Raw genomic sequence first — 23,273 nt, 5'->3', positions numbered from 1 at the left:
GACCTGTGAGGCGTCTGTTTCTCAAACTAGACATTCTAATGTATTTGTCCTCTTGCTCAGTTGTGCACCTGGGCCTCCCACTCCTCTTTCTATTCTGGTTAGAGCCAGTTTGCGCTGTTCTGTGAAGGGAGTTGTACACAGCGTTGTACAAGATCTTCAGTTTCTTGGCAATTTCTCGCATGGAATAGCCTTCATTTCTCAGAACAAGAATAGACTGACAAGTTTCAGAAGAAAGTTAAGTTATTTGTTTCTGGCCATTTTAAGCCTGTAATCGGATCCACAATTGCTGATGCTCCAGATACTCAACTAGTCTCAAGATGGCCAGTTTCATTGCTTCTTTAATCAGCACAACAGTTTTCAGCTGTGCTAACATAATTGCAAAAGGGTTTTCTAATGATCAATTAGCCTTTTAAAATGATAAACTTGGATTAGCAAACAAAACGTGTCATTGGAACACAGGACATGGTTGCTGATAATGGGCCTCTGTACGCCTACAGTGGGGAAAAAAAGTATTTAGTCAGCCACCAATTGTGCAAGTTCTCCCACTTAAAAATATGAGAGAGGCCTGTAATTTTCATCATAGGTACACGTCAACTATGACAGACAAAATGAGAAAAAGAAATCCAGAAAATCACATTGTAGGATTTTTAATGAATTTATTTGCAAATTATGGTGGAAAATAAGTATTTGGTCAATAACAAAAGTTTCTCAATACTTTGTTATATACCCTTTGTTGGCAATGACACAGGTCAAAAGTTTTCTGTAAGTCTTCACAAGGTTTTCACACACTGTTGCTGGTATTTTGGCCCATTCCTCCATGCAGATCTCCTCTAGAGCAGTGATGTTTTGGGGCTGTCGCTGGGCAACACGGACTTTCAACTCCCTCCAAAGATTTTCTATGGGGTTGAGATCTGGAGACTGGCTAGGCCACTCCAGGACCTTGAAATGCTTCTTACGAAGCCACTCCTTCGTTGCCGGGGCGGTGTGTTTGGGATCATTGTCATGCTGAAAGACCCAGCCACGTTTCATCTTCAATGCCCTTGCTGATGGAAGGAGGTTTTCACTCAAAATCTCACAATACATGGCCCCATTCATTCTTTCCTTTACACGGATCAGTTGTCCTGGTCCCTTTGCAGAAAAAACAGCCCCAAAGCATGATGTTTCCACCCCCCATGCTTCACAGTAGGTATGGTGTTCTTTGGATGCAACTCAGCATTCTTTGTCCTCCAAACACGACAAGTTGAGTTTTTACCAAAAGGTTCTATTTTGGTTTCATCTGACCATATGACATTCTCCCAATCCTCTTCTGGATCATCCAAATGCACTCTAGCAAACTTCAGACGGGCCTGGACATGTACTGGCTTAAGCAGGGGGACACGTCTTGCACTGCAGGATTTGAGTCCCTGGCGGCATAGTGTGTTACTGATGGTAGGCTTTGTTACTTTGGTCCCAGCTCTCTGCAGGTCATTCACTAGGTCCCCCCGTGTGGTTCTGGGATTTTTGCTCACCGTTCTTGTGATCATTTTGACCCCACAGGGTGAGATCTTGTGTGGAGCCCCAGATCGAGGGAGATTATCAGTGGTCTTGTATGTCTTCCATTTCCTAATAATTGCTCCCACAGTTGATTTCTTCAAACCAAGCTGCTTACCTATTGCAGATTCAGTCTTCCCAGCCTGGTGCAGGTCTACAATTTTGTTTCTGGTGTCCTTTGACAGCTCTTTGGTCTTGGCCATAGTGGAGTTTGGAGTGTGACTGTTTGAGGTTGTGGACAGGTGTCTTTTATACTGATAACAAGTTCAAACAGGTGCCATTAATACAGGTAACGAGTGGAGGACAGAGGAGCCTCTTAAAGAAGAAGTTACAGGTCTGTGAGAGCCAGAAATCTTGCTTGTTTGTAGGTGACCAAATACTTATTTTCCACCATAATTTGCAAATAAATTCATAAAAAATCCTACAATGTGATTTTCTGGAAATAAAATGCTCAATTTGTCTGTCATAGTTGACGTGTACCTATGATGAAAATTACAGGCCTCTCTCATCTTTTTAAGTGGGAGAACTTGCACAATTGGTGGCTGACTAAATACTTTTTTTCCCCACTGTATGTATGTATCCATTTACAACATGAACAATGTCTACACTGTATTTCTGATCAATTTGATGTTATTTTAATGGACAAAAAAATTGCTTTTCTTTCGAAAACAAGGAAATGTCTAAGTGACCCCAAACTTTTGAACAGTAGTGTATACAAATATTGGAAGCTTATGCAGGGCATTTTCATTTCATGGTAAAAATCAGATAACACTAACAGTATCAATGACTGAACATTTTTTACTGTTAACGGCATTCCAAGGTTGTTGAAATGGGTGTGCTATAATTAAGCAATAAGGCCCGAGGGGGTGTGGTATATGGCCAATATACTATGGCTAAGGGCAGTTCTTATGCAAGACGCATCGCGGAGTGCCTTGATATAGCCCTTAGCCGTGGTATATTGGCCATATACGACAAACCCGAGGTGCCTTATTGCTATTATTACCAACGTAATTAGAAGAGTCAAAATAAATGTTTGGTCATACCTGTGGTATACGATCTGATATACCATAGCTTTCAGCCAATCAGCATTCAGGGCTCAAACCACCTAATTTATGATGGGATTTAGATGGGTGACATCTTGTACCTGTGCGTCCTCCTGCTGTCTCTTCAGCTGCTGAAACTCCTCCTCCTTCTGCTGAGCCTCCTCAATGGTGGCCTGGTTCTGCTCGTCGTAGGCCATGGCAACCACAGCCAGGATCAGGTTGATCAGGTAGAAGGAGCCCAGGAAGATGACCAACACAAAGAAGATCATGTATGGCTTCCCAGCAGCCCTCAGGGTCTGGAAGAGAGACAGTATGTAACAACACCTCTTATAACAGTCCCGTGTAGCTCAGTTGGTAGAGCATGGCGTTTGCAACGCCAGAGTTGTGGGTTCGTTTCCCACGGGGGACCAGTATGAAAAAAAAATGTATGCACTCACTACCTGTAAGTCGCTCTGGATAAGAGCGTCTGCTAAATGACTGCAAAATGACTAAAATGTAAATAACACATCTCTATTTCTAACAAGTCACTCAGTGATACCCAAGAGCTTCACTGCATATACTCTCAGAGCACAGAAGCTGTCACAAATAGGTCTGTCCAATGACAACACAAGGAGTTCCTTCCACAATAAAAAGCCTCCAGTATCACATGGCATGAAGCAGACAAACCATAGAGTTGGATAGAGGGCCCAAAGCCTGTTTTAGCCAGGGCAGCGCCATTGAGGTAACCTTGTGGAACCAGCCTGATCGCTGTGTTCACCATTCTGTAAATAGAATGGCAATCAGGCTGGTTCCACCAGGCTACCATTGAGGGCTTTCACGGATTTTGAAGTTGTCAATTCGGTGGCAAACATTCCATAACTGCAAGTGGCAGTTAATGACCAACCTTGGCTTTATACTGTTCCTGATTAGATTATAAACTCCAGCAAAGTGGGGGGTGGTATGCACATTTTCAGTCTATTTAAGAACTGCCAGTACACTCAAATAAGTAAAATGGACTACTTTAAAATTGAGATATTCCTCATGGTGCTGCGCATGCTGTCACAAAAGGGGCCATTGCAAAGACAGGAGATGAGCTCTCTAGTACCTGCTGGTACAGGTTCTCCCAGTAGTCCTGAGTCATCAGTCTAAACAGAGACAGGAAGGCCCAACTGAACGTGTCAAAGCTGGTGTAGCCGTAGTCTGGGTTCCGGCCCGCTTTGACGCACGAGAATCCCTCTGGGCACAGCCTACAACAAACGACAAGCCAATCATAATCACTATCTCTACATTCACAATATCCTGTTTTCACAATACGTTTATTTTGATGTTAAAGCACAAAGACATGCACGAGAACAAGCACGTACACACCCGCATGCATACACACAAACAAGAACAATTAATAGTGCATCCTGATGATCAGACACAAAGACAGTAATGTGGGCTCGATCTTACCCAGCACCACTGTTATTTCCACAAAGCAAAGCATCCCTTTTACCTGGGAGGTAGTAATAGTTTTCTACAGGAAAAAGAGACAAAGTCAATCTTTCACCAACTGCAAAAAGGATAAATGATTTCCGTCCTCAATACCATCACAGCATTGTAACAAGAGAACAGTTCAAAGCTTTAATCACAAGAAGCACTTTCTCTGGTCATTAGAAATGCTCTATCAATTTTCTCCCCTCTTATCCCATGGCTGCCCAGGCCTTAGTGTCATGGCCATCAGGGTGCCACTGCCATTTTCCCCACTTGGGTGGTGACTCAATACCCTCCGTGTTGACAAGTTAAACATTCCACTAGTATCATCCACCAACAGCCAGTCTTATGATTAACCGCCACACTACTTCCCACCAGAAGCTCTTACAAACCCCTCTCAGCCATTCCTGTCATTTTACATTACGCTCTTCAGCCGGGGTCTGCTTGTTTGGCTATTAGCAATGAGCTGTGACTCACACACTGTAGTCCGAGGCTACTAGCAGGGCCTTCACTAACCCTCCAATGACCGTCTGAATCCAAAGAAACATGCTTACTGGGATCATTCATGTAATAGGTCCAGTTGAACGAGCTGGTCTTGTTGAAGTCCGTCCCATTAAAGTCGAATGTATCATTCAAGAGGTTGGTTGAGTTAAGAGGGATCCTTAAACATTTGTTTCTTAAATTGCCCATAAACAGCTGCAGCCCTACTAGGGCAAATACACTTAGGCAGAATACAGTGAGGATCATCACGTCTGACAGTTTCTTCACTGACTGGATCAGCGCTCCCACAATGGTCTTCAGGCCTGCAGTACACGACAGAACCTCACTGTTATTCGCATAGGAGTATTATACAGTGTATGGAAAGAAGACGCCGTCATTTGTATACAATGCAAACATCACAGCATGTCTGTTGCTTCATATGTTTAAAAGAAAACAGTGTGAATGTATCCAAAAGAAGCTGCTCATATAATTCTCAGAGATTTAAATGCTGGCAGTGCAGTGTCACATTCTATTGTCTCAGTGTCACATTCTACATTCTATTGTTATAATGTCCAGGTAGTTCTGGCCACAAATCGACATATGTCATAGTAGATTATTATACCTGTGTGTAATAAACCCTACTAAAAGCTTGGATCCGAAAAGATGACTTAGAGTACTATAACAAAAACATGCATGTCTGTGAGGGTGGGCCTGTGTCACAATCAGCTCTGACATATGACACACCCTTACATGTCTGTTGCTTCATATGTTTAAAAGAAAACAGTGTGAATGTGTCCAAAAGAAGCTGCTCATATAACTGTCAAAGATTGGTTTGCTGGCAGTGCAGTGGCACATTCTACTGTCTCAATGGGTCGTACACCATGAGAATGTTTCATCTGTTACTCCTAGGGTTGCAAAGTGAGGGTATATTACTGGAAACGTTAGAAGTTTACCAGTAAACTACCAGGATTTTGGTATTTTTCAAGAATTTAATGTAATCTATTACAAGACATCTGGTCAGCCCTTTTGGGTACTTCAGATTAACAAAGGTGTCTGTAATTATCTCTGACCCTCTGTGTGGCCTTATCACATGTAAAATATATGACATAATTAAATAAGATTATTTAAAAATAAAACATATAATGACAAAGCTGTAAAACATTATCCTAAATATAAATCATCAACTTAGTGAATACCATTGGTGTTTAATATGAGCGTTTCAGCATAATATCCTTTATATTTTTTTTTACAAACGTTATATTTATTTTACTATGTCAGTATTTGTTTGTTGTCAATGTTTTGGTGTCAAATTGGTGGCAGTTGTGAAGAAAAGTCCTCCTGTAGCTCAGTTGGTAGAGCATGGCGCTTGCAACGCCAGGGTTGTGGGTTTGATTCCCACGGGGGGCCAGTTTGAAAAATGTATGCACTCACTAACTGTAAGTCGCTCTGGATAAGAGCGTCTGTTAAATGACTATTAAAACAAATTTTAAAAAGTCAATAGTTGGAGTTATTTGAAAATAATGCCATTGTTGATTAGATGTTTTTTTCATTAATTAGGCTACTTTCTCTTGAACCATATGGTCTATTTACTAGAAACTCATAGACAATACGGACACAGATATACAAAATTAATACTATATATATTCAATTATGAATTACCAAATTTACGATAGATTGCAATAGATTTTCTGTTAATTACCCCAATTACTGAAGATTCCGGTAACTTTGGTAAATTACCAATATCTTTGCAACCCTAGTTATACCATGTTATTTTCTCCACTAGAATTATATGAGCCATGATAAGCACATTATCTTTTATGACTAATCCAAATCCCAGTAATATGTTTATAGCACACATTCATACATGACAATGTAGCTTAAAATTAATTCCCTTATTGCTCTAAGGGTGATTATAAAAAAACAATAAGCTAAGGAAGTCCTACTCATAGTTCTTATAATGTCCAGGCAGTTCTGGCCAAAATTGACATACAGTGCATTCGGAAAGTATTCAGACCCTACCCTTTTTCCACGTGTTGTTACGTTACAGTCTTATTCTAAAATGGATTAAATAAATAAAAATACTCATCAATCTACGCACAATACCCCATAATGACAAATCGATTTTAGCAAATGTATCAACAAAAAAAAACGGAAATATCACATTTACTTAAGTATTCAGACCCTTTGCTTTGAGACTCGAAATTGTGCACAGGTGCATCCTATTTCCATTGATCATCCTTGAGATGTTTCTACAACTTGATTGGAATCCACCTGTGGTAAACTCAATTGATTGGACATGATTTGGAAAGGCACACACCTGTCTATATAAGGTCCCACAATTGACAGTGCAGATCAGAGCAAAAACCAAGCCATGAGGTCGAAAGAATTGTCCGTAGAGCTCCGAGACAGGATTGTGTCAAGGCACAGATCTGGGGAAGGGTACCAAAAAATTTCTGCAGCATTGAAGGTCTCCAAGAACACAGTGGCCTCCATCATTCTTAAATGAAAGAAGTTTGGAACCACCAAGACTCTTCCTAGAGCTGGCCGCCCAGCCAAACTGAGCAATCGGGGGAGAAGGGCCTTGGTCAGGGAGGTGACCAAGAACCCGATGGTCAATCTGACAGAGCTCCAGAGTTCCTCTGTGGAGATGGGAGAACCTTCCAGAAGGACAACCATCTCTGCAGCACTCCACCAATCAGGCCTTTATGATAGAGTGGCCAGATGGAAGCCACTCTTCAGTAAAAGGCACATGACAGCCCGCTTGGAGTTTGCCAAAAGGCACCTAAACGACTCTCAGACCATGAGAAACAAGATTCTCTAGTCTGATGAAACCAAGATTGAACTCTTTGGCCTGAAAGCCAAGCATCACGTCTGGAGGAAACCTGGCACCATCCTTATGGTGAAGCATAGTGGTGGCAGCATCATGCTGTGGGGATGTTTTTCAGTGGCAGGGACTGGGAGACTAGTCAGGATCGAGGGAAAGATGAACAGAGCAAAGTACAGAGAGATCCTTGATGAAAACCTGCTCCAGAGCGCTCAGGACCTCAGACTGGGGTGAAGGTTCACCTTCCAACAGGACAATGACCCTAAGCACACAGCCAAGACAACGCAGGAGTGTCTTCGGGACAAGTCTCTGAATGTCCTTGAGTGGCCTAGCCAGAGCCTGGACTTGAACCCGATCAAACATCTCTGGAGAGACCAGAAAATATCTGTGCAGCGACACTCCCCATCCAAACTGACAGAGCTTGAGAGGATCTGCAGAGAAGAATGGGAGAAATTCCCCAAACAGGTGTGCCAAGCTTGTCGCATCATACCAAAGAAGACTCGAAGCTGTAATCACTGCCAAAGGTGCTTCAATAAAGTACTGAGTAAAGGGTCTGAATACTTACGTAAATTTGATATTTGAAATTTGAATTTGCAAAAAAAAACTGTTTTTGCTTTGTCATTATGGGGTATTGTGTGTAGATTGATGAGGGAAAAAAACAATTGAATCCATTTTAGAATAAGGCTGTAACGTAACAACATGAGGAAAAAGTCAAGGGGTCTGAATACTTTCCAAATGCACTGCATGTATGTTGTACTGTAGATATACCAGTGTGTTATAAACCTTACTAAGAGCTTGGATCAGAAAATATGTCTTAGAGTACAATAACAAAAGCATGCATGTCTGTGAGCATGTCTGTGAGGGTGGACATGCATCACGATCAGCTCTGACATATGACACACCTTTACTAGACCAACAGCACAGTCAGGAGCAGTTGAACGAAGGCAGACACCCCAGTCAGGGAGGACACTGACAAGCAACCATCTCAAACAGCAAAGGAAGGAGAGGAGAGCTGGACAGCACCACACACGTAATTACACAAGCTGGATTTAAACAGAGTCTCATGCAAACAAAATCGACTAGCCCCCCAAGGCTGTTCTGGAGAAATAAACAAATCAAGAAATAAAATAGTATGTCTAAAAGCAAGGAATCCTTTCCATTTCAATGAACTGCTTCAGATTCCTGCTTTTACTGGCCATATTGCAGCATGAGAGGCAAACCATCAGACCTAAAGAAAAGCGTAAAGGTGAAGTGACCCTTAACTTTGATGGAGGGAGTAGTACAGTACCACCCTTTGGCCCCTAAACCTTAACCCTTAACCTTGCTCTCACCTGGGATGACCGATATAGTTTTCAAAGCTCGGAGAACCCTGAACGTTCTCAGTGCTGAGACATTGCCCAGGTCCACAAACTCTGTGACATATCTGTAATAAGGGGTAGGTCACAAACAGACGCCATGACAGGACAACAAAGAGCAGTCGGAGGAAACATGACACAAGGAAGGGGCTGGCTGACACCTGGCAGCAGGCACTTCTTACCTGGGATAACTGAAATAGTTTTCAAAGCTCTTAGTACTCTGAAAGTGCGAAGAGCTGAAACATTGCCTAGGTTTACAAACTCTGTTACATACCTGCAGGAAAATTCACAATTACAATAGAGCTTGTGTAGTTCAGGAGAAAATACATTAATGTAACATGGCAAGGGACCTAAACCCCTCAAACAGTATTACATGGTGGGATAGACAATAGGTGTGAGGAGTCTGAGGACATTAAACAAGGAATAACACTATCAAAGTTCAGGTTAGACTGAGGAGTGTGAGTGCCTCAATATTCATCATGTCTACATAGTATTGTAATTACAAGGACTTGCAACCATCCTAATGCAGTATTGCAATACGACTGTTCTCTTGTGTAAGCCACCAACAATTAATGCACTAACAACACAAAGAATAAACCAAGGTGGCATGTTTGCCCCTGAACAACAAACAGAATCAATGTACTAATCTAAATCGACATTTACCCTATACTTGTTGTAACTCATCTGCCTCATGCAGCAAAAACAAATGTTAGTGAAGTCTGGTAGGTGTTAGTAGAAATATGTAAGTGAAATTACTAGTAGTGTAGAAGTGGGTTTGTCGTGAGAATTTTTAAGCGTGAACATTAGTGAGTGTACAGTAGGGGTCCCCAATCACATTCAGCCGTGGGCCAAGTTTTCCTTGAGCGGATGGTCGGGGGGCCAGGACATAGTTATAAATAATTTGTGAACTGCAAATTGACCGCAAGAATTCCAAACAGACTTACTATTTGACAAAAACAGAATCATTTCAAACCTTGATTACATTGGGATACGATCACTGAATTTGGACCGCAGGCTGCCTATTGGGGAACCCCGGTGTACAGTGTTGCCAATAGTTATGTCATATACAGTTGAAGTCGGAAGTTTACATACACCTTAGCAAAATACATTTAAACTCAGTTTTTCACAATTCCTGACATTTAATCCTAGTAAAAATTCCCTGTCTTAGATCAGTTAGGATCACCACTTTATTTTAAGAATGTGAAATGTCAGAATATTAGTAGAGAGAATGATTTATTTCAGCTTTTATTTATTTCATCACATTCCCAGTGGGTCAGAAGTTTACATACACTCAATTAGTATTTGGTAGCATTGCCTTTAAATTGTTTAACTTGGGTCAAACGTTTTGGGTAGCCTTCCACAAGCTTCCCACAATAAGTTGGGTGAATTTTGACCCATTCCTCCTGACAGAGCTGGTGTAACTGAGTCAGGTTTGTAGGCCTCCTTGCTCGCACACACTTTTTCAGTTCTGCCCACACATGTTCTATAGGATTGAGGTCAGGTCTTTGTGATGGCCACTCCAATACCTTGACTTTGTTGTCCTTAAGACATTTTGCCACAACTTTGGAAGTACGCTTGGGGTCATTGTCCATTTGGAAGACCCATTTGCGACCAAGCTTTAACTTCCTGACTGATGTCTTGAGATGTTGCTTCAATATATCCACATAATTTTCCTTCCTCATGATGCCATCTATTTTGTGAAGTGCACCAGTCCCTCCTGCAGCAAAGCACCCCCACAAGCATGATGCTGCCACCCGTGCTTCATGGTAAGGATGGTGTTCTTCGGCTTGCAAGCACCCACTTTTTCCTCCAAACATAACGATGGTCATTATGGCCAAACAATTCTATTTTTGTTTCATCAGACCAGAGGACATTTCTCCAAAAAGTAAGATCTTTGTCCCCATGTGCAGTTGCAACCCGTAGTCTGGCTTTTTAATGGCGGTTTTGGAGCAGTGGCTTCTTCCTTGCTGAGCGGCCTTTCAGGTTATGTCGATATAGGACTTGTTTTACTGTGGATATAGATAATTTTGTACTTGTTTCCTCCAGCATCTTCACAAGGTCCTTTGCTGTTGTTCTGGGATTGATTTGCACTTTTCACACCAAAGTACGTTCATCTCTAGGAGACAGAACGCGTCTCCTTCCTGAGCGGTATGACGGCTGCGTGGTCCCATGGTGTTTATGCTTACATTTACATTTTAGTCATTTAGCAGACGCTCTTATCCAGAGTGACTTACAGTTAGTGAGTGCATACATTTAATTTTTTTCATACTGGCCCCCCGTGGGAATCGAACCCACAACCCAGGCGTTGCAAGCGCCATGCTCTACCAACTGAGCTCCACGGGACTAGTACTTGCGTACTATTGTTTGTACAGATGAACGTGGTACCTTCAGGCATTTGGAAATTGCTCCCAAGGATGAACCAGACTTGTGGAGGTCAAAAAAAATGATCTGAGGTCTTGGCTGATTTCTTTTGACTTTCCCATGATGTCAAGCAAAGAGGCACTGAGTTTGAAGGTAGGCCTTGAAATACATCCACATGTACACCTCCAATTGACTCAAATTATGTCAATTAGCCTATCAGAAGCTTCTAAAGCCATGACATCATTTTCTGGAATTTTCCAAGCTGTTTAAAGGCACAGTCAACTTAGTGTATGTAAACTTGTGATACAGTGAATTATAAGTGAAATAATCTGTCTGTAAACAATTGTTGGAAAAATGACTTGTGTCATGCACAAAGTAGATGTCCTAACCGACTTGCCAAACTATAGTTTGTTAACAAGAAATGTGTGGAGTGGTTGAAAAACAAGTTTTAATGACTCCAACCTAAGTGTATGTAAACTTCCGACTTCAACTGTAGGTAAGTCATAATATCAGAAGCTAATATTAGTCCTTAATAAAGCTACAGTATCCTTTTACTGATCATAACAGGAAAATGAGAGAATACTTACGCCATGACAATAACACAGAAATCCAACCAGTTCCATGGGTCTCGTAGAAAGGTAAACTTCCCTACACAGAAGCCCCTTGCCAGAATTTTTATAAGAGATTCAAATGTATAGATTCCAGTGAATGTGTACCTGTTGGAAACAAAGGGGACTGGTTAGTCTACATAGATTACTGTGTGTGTGTATTGTGGAAGTATGTAGATTTTGGGGTAAGAGGATGACTTACTCTACATTCTTTGCCCAGTCGGGGGGCTGACTCAGGGTCATAAACGCACAGTTGGTAAGGATAGTGAACATGATTACCATGCTAAACAATGTGGAGGCAGTTGTCAAGGAAACTGAACTGTCCAGACCTATTGATTCAAAATTCATTACACAAGACATACAATACAACACCTGACTCAGGTATAGAACGTATCATGTGACCATATGTTTAGTACACTTGGCCAGTGTGTTACAACTCACAACTTGGTGATAATGCCTGAGAAGCCGGTGTTTGGAGGATATATTGGCACGGGTGCAAACCGTGCCAATATATCCTCCAAACACCGTCATCGAGGGCATTATCACTTTTATACAATGGGTTACCAACATATTCATATAATGATTGACATATTTTCATAAAAAACGTTATTTGATGAATTTATTCATACTATTTAATCATTCCACAAGATATAGTCCCGACACAAATCTAGCGTTGCTACCCAAGCCGGCTGGTCGTTCTGTCTATCGGTTCGGTTGCCAGAGACGCGACCTAGTCGTTCAATCTTTTTGTTCTGTATCTAGGGACGCGACCCAGTCGTTCGTTCTAAATGTTCCATTGCCATACTGGCTGGCAACGTTCTTATCCCTTGCTTGCTAGCTAGCCAACTACGGCTAACTGTCACGGATTCAGCCGAGGCTGCTCCTCCTCCTTGCCCGGGCAGGCTTCGGCGTTCGTCGTCCCCGGAGTACTAGCTGCTGCCGATCGATGTTTCGGTGTTTGTCTTGATTGGTCTTTATTGTTTACACCTGTTTCCCATTATGTTGGATTGTATTCCCTATATTACCCCGTCTCTCATTGGTTATTTTGTGTGTGATTGTTCATTGTCATTTCGGCAGTTGCTTTGTGTTACGGGTCTTTGTGTTTTCCTCCCTGTTTGGAGGTTTGTTGTTTTGTACGTTTTACTGTGTTCAGTAAAGTACGTTGCCAGCCGCTCTGTGTCCTGCGTTTGACTTCGCTGACCGCATACACGTCGCGTGACACTAACTTACAGTCACGTCAAAAAGTGCAGCCAGAATAACAGCAAAGTAGCTGCATTTGCATTTGTTTAAGTTGTTTTCTGGAGAGATTTATTTGGATACATCCATAACAATGAGCTAATGAGGCGCGATTTCGCCTGGCATAGAAAATGTGCTCACTTGTCAGGACACTGTTGTTCAGATGACCTAACCAACAACACAGCTAACACAATCACTTCAAACTGAAGCTGGAAAGACAGCAAACTAGCTGCACTTCGTTTCGTTGTACCTTTTTTCAATTGACATTTCTTTGTATATATCCACAAAAATGATGCCAGCTGATCCATGATTTCGACTGGTTGAGAAACGCTGCCTGCCTGTCTGTCTCGCCCCGACTCCCGACACGTTCATTACTATGGGACAGCTGGAGATGGAATTTGAATATTGAAACAATGTTGGAAATGTTGAAGAGATAGACAGCAAGGTTAATACAAATCTCTGCTGTTGAAAACAAAATGTTAGTCTAAAAGAAATGTGAGATAATGTCTAGATGCTTTTAATAGTGGAGATCAAGTTTATACATTACTTGGCTGGGTTGAAGAGACAGTGGATTGCGCAGTCAAATGGAACAGAGTAAAACAGCCATTTTAACATCATAGATTTAGCCGATGGTAACTTGTGGAATAGACACCGGCTGGAATGCGGTTTTAACCAATCAGCATTCAGGATTAGACCCACCCATTGTATAAAGTGCAATAATTATCTGTACAATACAGACATAGGATATAGGACACATATTTAATTTGACCTCAAAAACATTCAATGCGGTTAATCTTTTTTTTATCAAAGGATATGAGTGTACCAAAACCTTAATTGATATTCTTCTAAGAGGGTTGAAGGGGCTTAAGACATACAAGGCAGGAGTGGCATTGAAGCGGAAGATGGCCTTCCCTCGGTTCAATACTATAAAGGTCTGTGAGAGAGAGAGAGAGAGGGAGAGAGAGAGAGAGAGAGAGAGAGAGAGAGAGAGAGAGAGAGAGAGAGAGAGAGAGAGAGAGACTGTCAACACATATTCCTGGTCACTTAGGAGTGATGGAAATGATTCACTAAACAAAGGACAACAACACAACACCAACTTCTGTTGTTGCTATAGCACACATTGTAGAGCTCAGTGATACTCTGTGGTGTCGTGATATGTCTCCCCTAAAATGGTCAGACGGGAGCCCTATCAATCATAGCTTTTCTGTCACCTTGGATACAAAGGCTCTGGATGGATGACAGCGTGCTTCATCACTTGTCCTACACAATAACAACTGAACTTGGATCTGACAACAGAGAAAGCCGGTGCTACTGCAACTCTGGGTAATCACAGTGCCTGACACATAGAGATCTCTCACTGCACAGCATACACATGACTGGATAGACACTACTAGTATGCATAAACATAAACTCTCTGCTCAAAATAGGACATGGATCCAGAATTGAGGGCTACTGTATCCAAACATAATACTGTATCTATTATGCAACGCAACAGACAACTATGTGTTATGCATTAATGCAAGCCTTTGCTTTACAAGACTGCCTTAACCTTTCACAACTCATCCAAACATCTATGCTTGGTTTCAAAGCCCAGCTCTTTGGGATGACCAATCCAACTCACTTTCTGGTTGCTGTAGAAGGTGTCCAGGTCTTCCAGTGGTGTGGACACCAATCCTTTGGGAATGTCCCCGTATATGAGTGGCAATGATTTGCCCGCCTCCAGGTCACTGCTGGGCTTGGGCCCGTCGTCGTCATCGTCGTTGCGCTTTGCCTTGGGCTTCTTGGCGTTCTCGTCAGCGATCCGTCTCTCGATGGCATCGAGGGACTCACGACAAAACGGGCGGAAGCTGTCTGGTCCTGGCGGTACAAGCAGCTGGGCCATCCTGCACTTTCAGAGTGAACAGCTAGCCTCCTGCATTAGAAAGGGATGAAGAAACAAGGGGGAGAAGCTCCAGTTAGAGGCAAGTGTAGTGACTGAGCATCGACTACTGAGGCATTGATATCCTAAAAACTACATTAAACCTGCAAAATATTTATATTGAAGGAAATGTGCAACCAGTATAACACACTGACTGACTTGGACAATATTATTCCATTATAATCTTACACTTACAATCATCCAATTTCACACAGGTACCAGTGAGAAGGAAAACAAAAATGCTTTCCATGCCACACTTTGGCGGCCAAATCATCAATATGAGGTAGTCACAGTCTATTTTTCACATCTATCACTTCACTTTTTCTAAATAAAACAACCCAATGAGTGGAGGGGAGATCTGGCTGTGGACAGATCCCACAGAGGACAAGTAGCAGGTCCTAAAGAGTCTAGAAAGACATGGCCATGCTCCTAAATCCACAGCAAATACCTGGGAATAATTAAATCAGATTTGCCATATAATACAGGGGCAGGGACGGCCTGTTCAATAGGGCGATATGGGCGACGCACTGCCAAACGGGAAAAGGAAGGGATTTTTTTTCTAATCAATTATATCACGGCAACAGTAGTTATCAGTGTTGTAATCTATACGTCTGATCTGCCACAGTGCCACACTGCCACTAAATGTCGAATCAGGCTAAAGTCGTGCTTCAAATGGCTCCACCCCCTTTTGGGGCGATTTCAGTCAGATTGAAAATCGCCCAGAACTTCTGTCATAGACTCCCATGTAAAATCTATTTTTTTCAAATTTCAGAGCCTTCAATACAATCTCAATGGGTGTCTGTGGGCTTGCACTTACGACGCTTTCGTCACATGAACGTAACTAAGAAAAGAGAGGGTAGCAGCGTCAATCAATTCACTACTACTATCAACATGGCTAGGCTTCAGTGCAACTCGATTGTGTCTTTGAAAGAATTTCCTTTTTGTCGGCGAACAAATGAAGATAAATTGGCAACGAAACAATTAGGACCTCCCAGACCAAATTTAATAATTCAACAGGTTTCTACTAAAGGGGGGAAGTCCTACACCCGAGGATTTTCCAAAAAATGGTACGAACGAAAAAAATAACATTGCCACTCAACTGGATGAGGGATACAGGCTAGCTGTCCGCCGCCACAACGATGAGGTTAGTGTTGATAATCACAAGTTTACTGGAGAACTGAGACCAAGTAGAGACTTTGGACAGGGTGGATATGGTTATATTGCGATATTGTCAATACAGTATATCGTAAAGTATCACTATGTAACTCGATTTCTTTCACCCCAATCCCTCAAATTAACGGTAAATAACTGAATTGTTTGCCCCACATTTAGCTAAGATGATTAGCTAGCCAGCTAAAATGTTTTATTTAGTTAGCAGTCGCATCTACAATAGTTTACTGTCAATAACATGTCTCCAAAAATGACGTGGTGTCTCCAATTGTGTTGACATTTTACAATTGCGATGCGCATCCATGAGTATCCACTTTCTGTAGCTCAGCTGGTAGAGCACGGCGCTTTGTAACGCCAAGGTAGTGGGTTCGATCCCCGGGACCACCCATACACAAAAATGTATGCACGCATGACTGTAAGTCGCTTTGGATAAAAGCGTCTGCTAAATGGCATATTATTATTATTATTATTCCAGCCTTGTGTAGGTCTCCAATTTTGTCCCTGACATCCTTGGAGAGCTCTTTGGTCTTGGCCATGGTGGAGAGTTTGGAATCTGATTGATTGATTGCTTCTGTGGACAGGTGTCTTTTATACAGGTAACAAGCTGAGATTAGGAGCACTCCCTGAGATCAGTCAATAAATGATTCTGGTATTGACTTATATGCTGCCCCTGTCTTCATGTTGTTGCTGGACATATCTTTTTAAAAATGTGTGTAGGTCACCTAAATCATCAGAAAAATTGCCCCTCCTGAGAATTTTTTCAGGAGCCGCCACTGTACAGGGGATTCAATGGAGGGACTTCGCATCACATGAGACTTCTATTTTAACCCATTACTCTTTGTTCCAGAGCCAGTCATATAGACAACAGCTAGGAGGCATGATCTCGTTCAGAGCCCAAAGTTTCCACTTTCAAATGGCTCAGAGTAAAGAGTAGGGATGAGACAGAGGGAGAGGCTGATTTTCCAAATAGGCTCAGAGAGTAGTAGCATAATGCACAGAGACACTGCAATGGCAATATCAAGTATCCCTTTACTACAGCTGCCTCTGCATCTGTCACATTGTGGAGAGGCCTCAGCTTTATCTCTATGTCATTGGCTTTATAGTGCAATAAAATACATTGTTTGACTTGTCGGATCCAAGAAATCAATCACTAACACACTGGTCAATGCTGGACTAGATTTAACATAAATCACATCAATATGTCAACATAGTAAAACCCATTGAGGAATTTAGTGAAACAAAAGTAGTTGTAACCTCTGTTTGAGGTGTCTTTGTGCTCGGCTATGGCAGATTATCATATCTCCCCATATTCTTCATGTGAGTGGTGTTGTTGTGGGTTGTGAATATTAATGATTTGTTCAAACAGAAAAGCAAATAAATACATTAAATACATTATACTAGAAATATCTTTATTATCACAGCTGTGATGGACTAGTTTGACTCTTTAGCCAGCTGCGCACAAATTGACCCTGAATTTGGAATGAACTCATAAGTGCCTATGATCGGCATTAGTACTGTATACTACCCACACATCCTCTAATCAATTTATTGGCTAGTAGCCGCATATAATTTTCAGTTTCAGTTACAAATTCAGTTACAGTAGCTTATTTAAAATGAATCCTATAGTTTCCCTTACTGCATATGACACGTTGACCTCAAAGCCAACCTTTATACTATAGTTACCAAAAGGGCAAAAATACATTTGGAAAACATTCAGACTACTCTATTCTATACAGTACATCTTCAAAATGGTTTAGGAATTATATATATTCACAAAAAGTTGAATATACAGTTTCATAACAGTTTCATTAGGACATAGTCATGGCATGCATATTGCTTGTGGTCACACGTCTGAGTGCATGCACTGAAGGAGCAGAGTACATGCACAAGTAGCAGCAGTTATGAAAAGAGTGCAATGAACAGCTGACACCTGCATTCTGAATAATATAATCAATTATTGTCAGCTTCCTGCCTCCTGTTTGTCTCCGGGCCTCTAGAGGTCATCTGTGTTCCCCTCTGCCTTAGTTCTTCCTCGTGTGTGTCAGCTTCCTGCCTCCTGTTTGTCTCCGGGCCTCTAGAGGTCATCTGTGTTCCCCTCTGCCTTAGTTCTTCCTCATGTGTCCTAATTAGCTTGATCCAGGTCACCTGTGCCTTGTTTCCCCTTGTGTATTTTAGCTGTGTGTTTTCCCCTTGTTTCTCACTTGGTTATTGCGTCCTGACTATGTGTCTCCTGCTTTGTCCCACCGTGTCTGTCCTAGTAAGTTGTTCAAAGTTATCTTTAGTTTGTTTTTCTCCCCTCGTGGAGTTGTTTTGTTTTGCCTCCTGTTTTGGAACATTAAATCTACTTGCCTGGAGTATTGCCTTGGGTGTTTCATTTGGGTCCTACAACACCTCCTCTGTGGCTAAGGGGTAGTACCCCCAGCTCTCCACATCTGAGACCGGAGTTTCTAGCCCGGTTTGTGACAGAATAACCAAGTCAATCATGGACCCAGAAACACTCAGTTCCCCGGACCTGTTGGCGGTGATCACTCGACATGAGGCTTCTTTCCAGCGCCATGAAGCCGTTCTCAGCCGACAAGAGGAGCTGATGGCTAGTCATTCTCAACTCCTGGCCGAAATGATGAGTTCCCTCCGCCAGCTCTTTGAACGCCTCCCTGGTCCTCTCCCTTCCCCCAGGTCACCCCCCAGTGACGACAGGTCGTCTCGGTTGGCGGAGCCCCGACTACCACCTCCCAAGCCCTTTTCTGGGGATCCAAGCTCTTGCCAGGGTTTCCTCACCCAATGCTCCCTCACCTTCGAGCTCCAACCCTCAAGTTTTCCCACAGACCGTTCCAAGATTGCCTACATCATTACCCTTCTTTCAGACAAGGCGCTCGCCTGGGCTTCTGCGGTGTGGCAGTCCCAGGAGGCCTGTTGTGACTCCCACGCTGCATTTGTAGAAGAGTTCAAGCGGGTGTTCGATCATCCTGTCAGTGGGCGGGAGGCTTCCAGCGCCTACTGTCTCTCCGTCAGGGGCCCCGAAGCACGGCAGATTTTGCCATTGATTTCCGGACCATAGCAGCAAGGAGCGGATGGAATGATGAAGCGCTGAGGGTCTGCTTTCAGGGAGGGTTATCTGAGCCCCTTCAAGATGAGTTAGCCACCCGAGAACCAGCTGGTGATCTCGAGTCCCTCATAGCCTTGGCCATCCGCCTGGACAATCGTCTAAGAGAGCGGAGAACGGCTCGCCGTCAGGTGTCTCATTCCCAAGTTCCTCTGAGCAGCTCTGTTTCTCCTGTTTGGACTCCGTCATTCAGAGCTGCCCCGGCTCCTGAACTGCTCCAGGATTCCCCGGAGAGCATGCAGTTAGGCCGTTCCAGGCTTTCTCCCAACGAAAGGGACGTCGCATGAGGGAACGTCGGTGCCTCTACTGCGGGGTTGCCGGCCACTTCCGCTCCACTTGCCCCGAGCTTTCGGGAAACGCCTGTCCCCGCCCAGCTACAGGAGGGCTGTGATGGGGAGAGTTAGAGCGCCTCCTACTAACGCTGTCCTGGCTATTCCAGCCACTCTGTCCTGGGGGGGCCACCAGCATCGGGTCCAGGCTATGATCGATTCCGGTGCCGCAGGTGATTTCCTGGATGTAACCTTGGCTAAGGAACTTAAGATCCCTACCCAACTACTTCCTCAACCCCAGGCAGTTACAGCCTTAGATGGCAGACCTCTGGAACCAGGAAAGGTTACCGAGGCGACTCAGTCCCTGCGACTTACCATCTCTCAACACCAGCAGGAGGAGACCTTCTATCTCATTGACTCTCCCGAGTATCCTATTATCCTGGGTCACCCTTGGCTATGCAGACATAATCCCCAGATCGACTGGCCTACGGGCACCATTCTAAGCTGGGGTCCCGCCTGCCAACTCACCTGCATGCTTCAGAGTCCCTCAGCCCCTAGTACCCAGTTTCAAGAGTCTGTTGACGTCTCCCGAGTCCCCAGTGTTTACCATCGGTTCAAGGCAGTGTTCAGCAAGGCCCGGGCTACTTCCTTACCGCCTCATCGCACGTATGACTGTGCCATTGATCTACTCCCTGGGTGCTGCCCTCCTAGAGGTCGGATCTTTTCCTTGTCCTCCCCGAGCACGCAGCTATGGACACCTACATTAAGGAGTCCTTGGCAGCCGGCCTCATCTATGCCTCTACTTCCCCGGCTGGGGCGGGCTTCTTTTTGTTGAAAAGAAAGACGGGGTCTTAGGCCTTGTATTGATTACCGGGGACTCAACAAGATCACGGTTCGGAATCGATACCCCTTCCTCTCATGGCCACTGCTTTTGAGCTGCTTCAAGGGGCTTCCATTTTTACTAAGCTGGATCTCCGCAATGCTTACCATCTCGTGCGGATCCGGCAAGGAGACGAATGGAAGACGGCGTTCAACACGCCCACGGGGCACTATGAATATCGGGTGATGCCGTTCGGGCTCACCAATGCCCCCGCAGTATTCCAAGCCCTGATTAATGATGTTCTCCGGGATATGCTTAATCTGTTCGTCTTCGTGTACCTGGACGATATCCTCATCTTCTCGAGGTCACTGAAGGAGCATGAGGGGCATGTTAGCAGGGTTCTCCAGAGGCTCCTTGACAATCACCTCTACGTTAAGCCTGAGAAGTGTGAATTTCATGTTTCTCAGACTCAGTTTCTCGGGTTTATTGTCACTCCCGGGCACCTAGAGATGGATCCCAAGAAGGTCAAGGCGGTCCACGATTGGCCCACACCTGCCACGGTGAAGGAGGTTCAACGGTTCATTGGCTTTTCTAACTTCTATCGGAAGTTCATTAAGAATTTCAGCTCGGTGGTAGCCCCTTGGCGACGCTTACCAAGGGAGGAGGGACCAAGATTCACTGGGGTCCGGAAGCAGCAGGGGCCTTCGAGGATCTCAAGCGCCGCTTCACGTCTGCTCCGATTCTGGTGACCCCTGACCCAGAGAGACCTTTCGTGGTGGAGGTGGACGCCTCAGAGGTGGGGGTGGGAGCCGTCCTGTCACAGAGGGGTGCGGATGGGAGATTACACCCTTGTGCCTTCATGTCTCGCCGCCTGTCTGAGGCCGAGCGCAACTACCACGTGGGGGATCTAGAGTTGCTTGCGGTAAAACTGGCATTGGAAGAGTGGCGCCATTGGCTTGAGGGGGCTCAGCACCCTTTCCAGGTTCTCACAGACCACAAGAACCTGGAATATCTCCAACAGGCTAAGCGGATGAACCCTCGGCAAGCACGATGGTCCCTTTTCTTTAATCGATTCCAGTTCCTCCTGACTTACCGACCTGGCACCAAGAACGTCAAGCCGGATGCTCTGTCTCGAGTCTATTCTCCCGAGTTACAAGAGAAGCCCTTGGCATCGATTATTCCGAGGTCTAGGATCGTCGCACCTCTTCAGTGGGAACTAGAAAGAGGGGTACGAGAAGCTCTTGTCCAGGAGCCCGATCCAGGCGGTGGTCCTGCCGGTCGCCTGTACGTTCCTCTCTCTGTTCGGGGCCGCGTCTTGCAGTGGGGTCATGAGTCGCCCTTGACATGCCATCCAGGCAGTGCTCGCACACTGGAGTTCCTCCGACGGGCGGTTTTGGTGGCCGTCCATCAAGAAGGACGTGCAGGTCTATGTTGAGGCCTGCCCTGTGTGCAACCAGGGGAAAGTCGACACGCCAGCGACCCCCAGGGACTGCTCCATCCCTTACCTGTTCCTCGAAGGCCATGGTCACACCTTTCTCTGGACTTTGTTACGGGACTTCCTCTATCCCAGGGCAACACCGTCATCCTAGTGGTGGTAGACCGGTTCTCTAAGGCTGCCCGGTTTATTCCCCTGCCCAAGCTGCCCTCGGCTAAGGAGACTGCTGAGCTCCTCATGAACCATGTCTTCCGGATATTTGGTATTCCCCTGGACGTGGTCTCTGACCGAGGTCCCCAATTCTCGTCCCGGTTTTGGGGGCCTTCTGCAGGCTTGTTGGGGCCACAGCCAGCCTATCGTCGGGGTTCCATCCAGAGTCTAATGGCCAAACGGAACGGATTAATCAGGATCTGGAGACCACCCTGCGGTGTATGGCGGCCAGTAATCCCACGTCTTGGGCCACCTATATCATTTGGGCTGAATATGCCCACAACACCCTCCAGTCCTCAGCCACCGGATTGTCCCCTTCGAATGCCAGTTCGGTTACAACCTTCCATTGTTTCCAGAGGAGGAGGCGCAAGTTGGTGTTCCCTCGGCCCAGCGCTTTGTCCAACGCTGTAGGCGGACCTGGAAGAAGGCCAGGCGTGCCCTCCTTCGGACCTCCCAGAGATACCAAAGTCAGGCTAATCGCCACCGCCGGACGGCCCCTAGTTTCCGAGCTGGTCAGAGAGTTTGGTTGGCCACAAAGAACCTGCCCCTCCGGGTCGAATCCAGGAAGCTTTCCCAGAGATACATCGGGCCTTTCCGCATTGCTAGAAAGGTTAACCCTGTGTCGTATCGTTTGGTTCTCCCTCGCTCCCTTAGAGATTAACCCCACTTTCCATGTTTCACTCCTTAAACCTGTCTTGTCTTCTCCCTTTGCCCCCCCACGCAGACCCCCGCCACCTCCCAGGATCATTGACGGCCAGCCAGCCTACACAGTCCGCCGGACACTGGACTCCCGGAGGGTCCAGAACTCTCTGCAGTATCTGGTGGACTGGGAGGGCTACGGGCCGGAGGAGCGCTCCTGGGTTCCAGCCAGGGACATCCTGGACCCAGGTTTGATCCGAGATTTTCGCACCCTGGGGCCAGGGTGTTCTGGAAGGAACGTCAGGAGTCGTTCCTAGAGGAGGGGGTCCTGTCAGCTTCCTGCCTCCTGTTTGTCTCCGGGCCTCTAGAGGTCATCTGTGTTCCCCTCTGCCTTAGTTCTTCCTCGTGTGTGTCAGCTTCCTGCCTCCTGTTTGTCTCCGGGCCTCTAGAGGTCATCTGTGTTCCCCTCTGCCTTAGTTCTTCCTCATGTGTCCTAATTAGCTTGATCCAGGTCACCTGTGCCTTGTTTCCCCTTGTGTATTTTAGCTGTGTGTTTTCCCCTTGTTTCTCACTTGGTTATTGCGTCCTGACTATGTGTCTCCTGCTTTGTCCCACCGTGTCTGTCCTAGTAAGTTGTTCAAAGTTATCTTTAGTTTGTTTTTCTCCCCTCGTGGAGTTGTTTTGTTTTGCCTCCTGTTTTGGAACATTAAATCTACTTGCCTGGAGTATTGCCTTGGGTGTTTCATTTGGGTCCTACAACACCTCCTCTGTGGCTAAGGGGTAGTACCCCCAGCTCTCCACATCTGAGACCGGAGTTTCT

The 23,273-nt window shown here is 44.8% G+C and overlaps 1 protein-coding gene across 1 annotated transcript in view; it reads right to left on the bottom strand.

Annotated features, from left to right (window-relative positions):
- LOC121536814 (sodium channel protein type 2 subunit alpha) overlaps positions 1-23,273 on the bottom strand; it is a 74,388-nt gene that overhangs the window by 36,046 nt on the left and 15,069 nt on the right. Inside the window, exons 2-10 of the mRNA XM_041844385.2 lie at positions 14,511-14,801; positions 13,705-13,823; positions 11,856-11,945; positions 11,633-11,761; positions 8,661-8,752; positions 4,580-4,828; positions 4,005-4,068; positions 3,658-3,799; positions 2,675-2,869 (exon numbers count right to left, since the gene is read on the bottom strand). Coding sequence (XP_041700319.1) covers positions 2,675-2,869; positions 3,658-3,799; positions 4,005-4,068; positions 4,580-4,828; positions 8,661-8,752; positions 11,633-11,761; positions 11,856-11,945; positions 13,705-13,823; positions 14,511-14,771 — 1,341 coding nt within the window. The 5' untranslated portion in view covers positions 14,772-14,801. The remainder of the gene's footprint in view (positions 1-2,674; positions 2,870-3,657; positions 3,800-4,004; positions 4,069-4,579; positions 4,829-8,660; positions 8,753-11,632; positions 11,762-11,855; positions 11,946-13,704; positions 13,824-14,510; positions 14,802-23,273) is intronic.

This window comes from Coregonus clupeaformis, chromosome 23, assembly GCF_020615455.1.
Source record: "Coregonus clupeaformis isolate EN_2021a chromosome 23, ASM2061545v1, whole genome shotgun sequence".
Taxonomy (NCBI): Eukaryota; Metazoa; Chordata; class Actinopteri; order Salmoniformes; family Salmonidae; genus Coregonus; species Coregonus clupeaformis.
The sequence above is the reverse complement of the archived record's forward strand: the minus strand, read 5'-3'. Positions and strand labels throughout refer to the sequence as shown.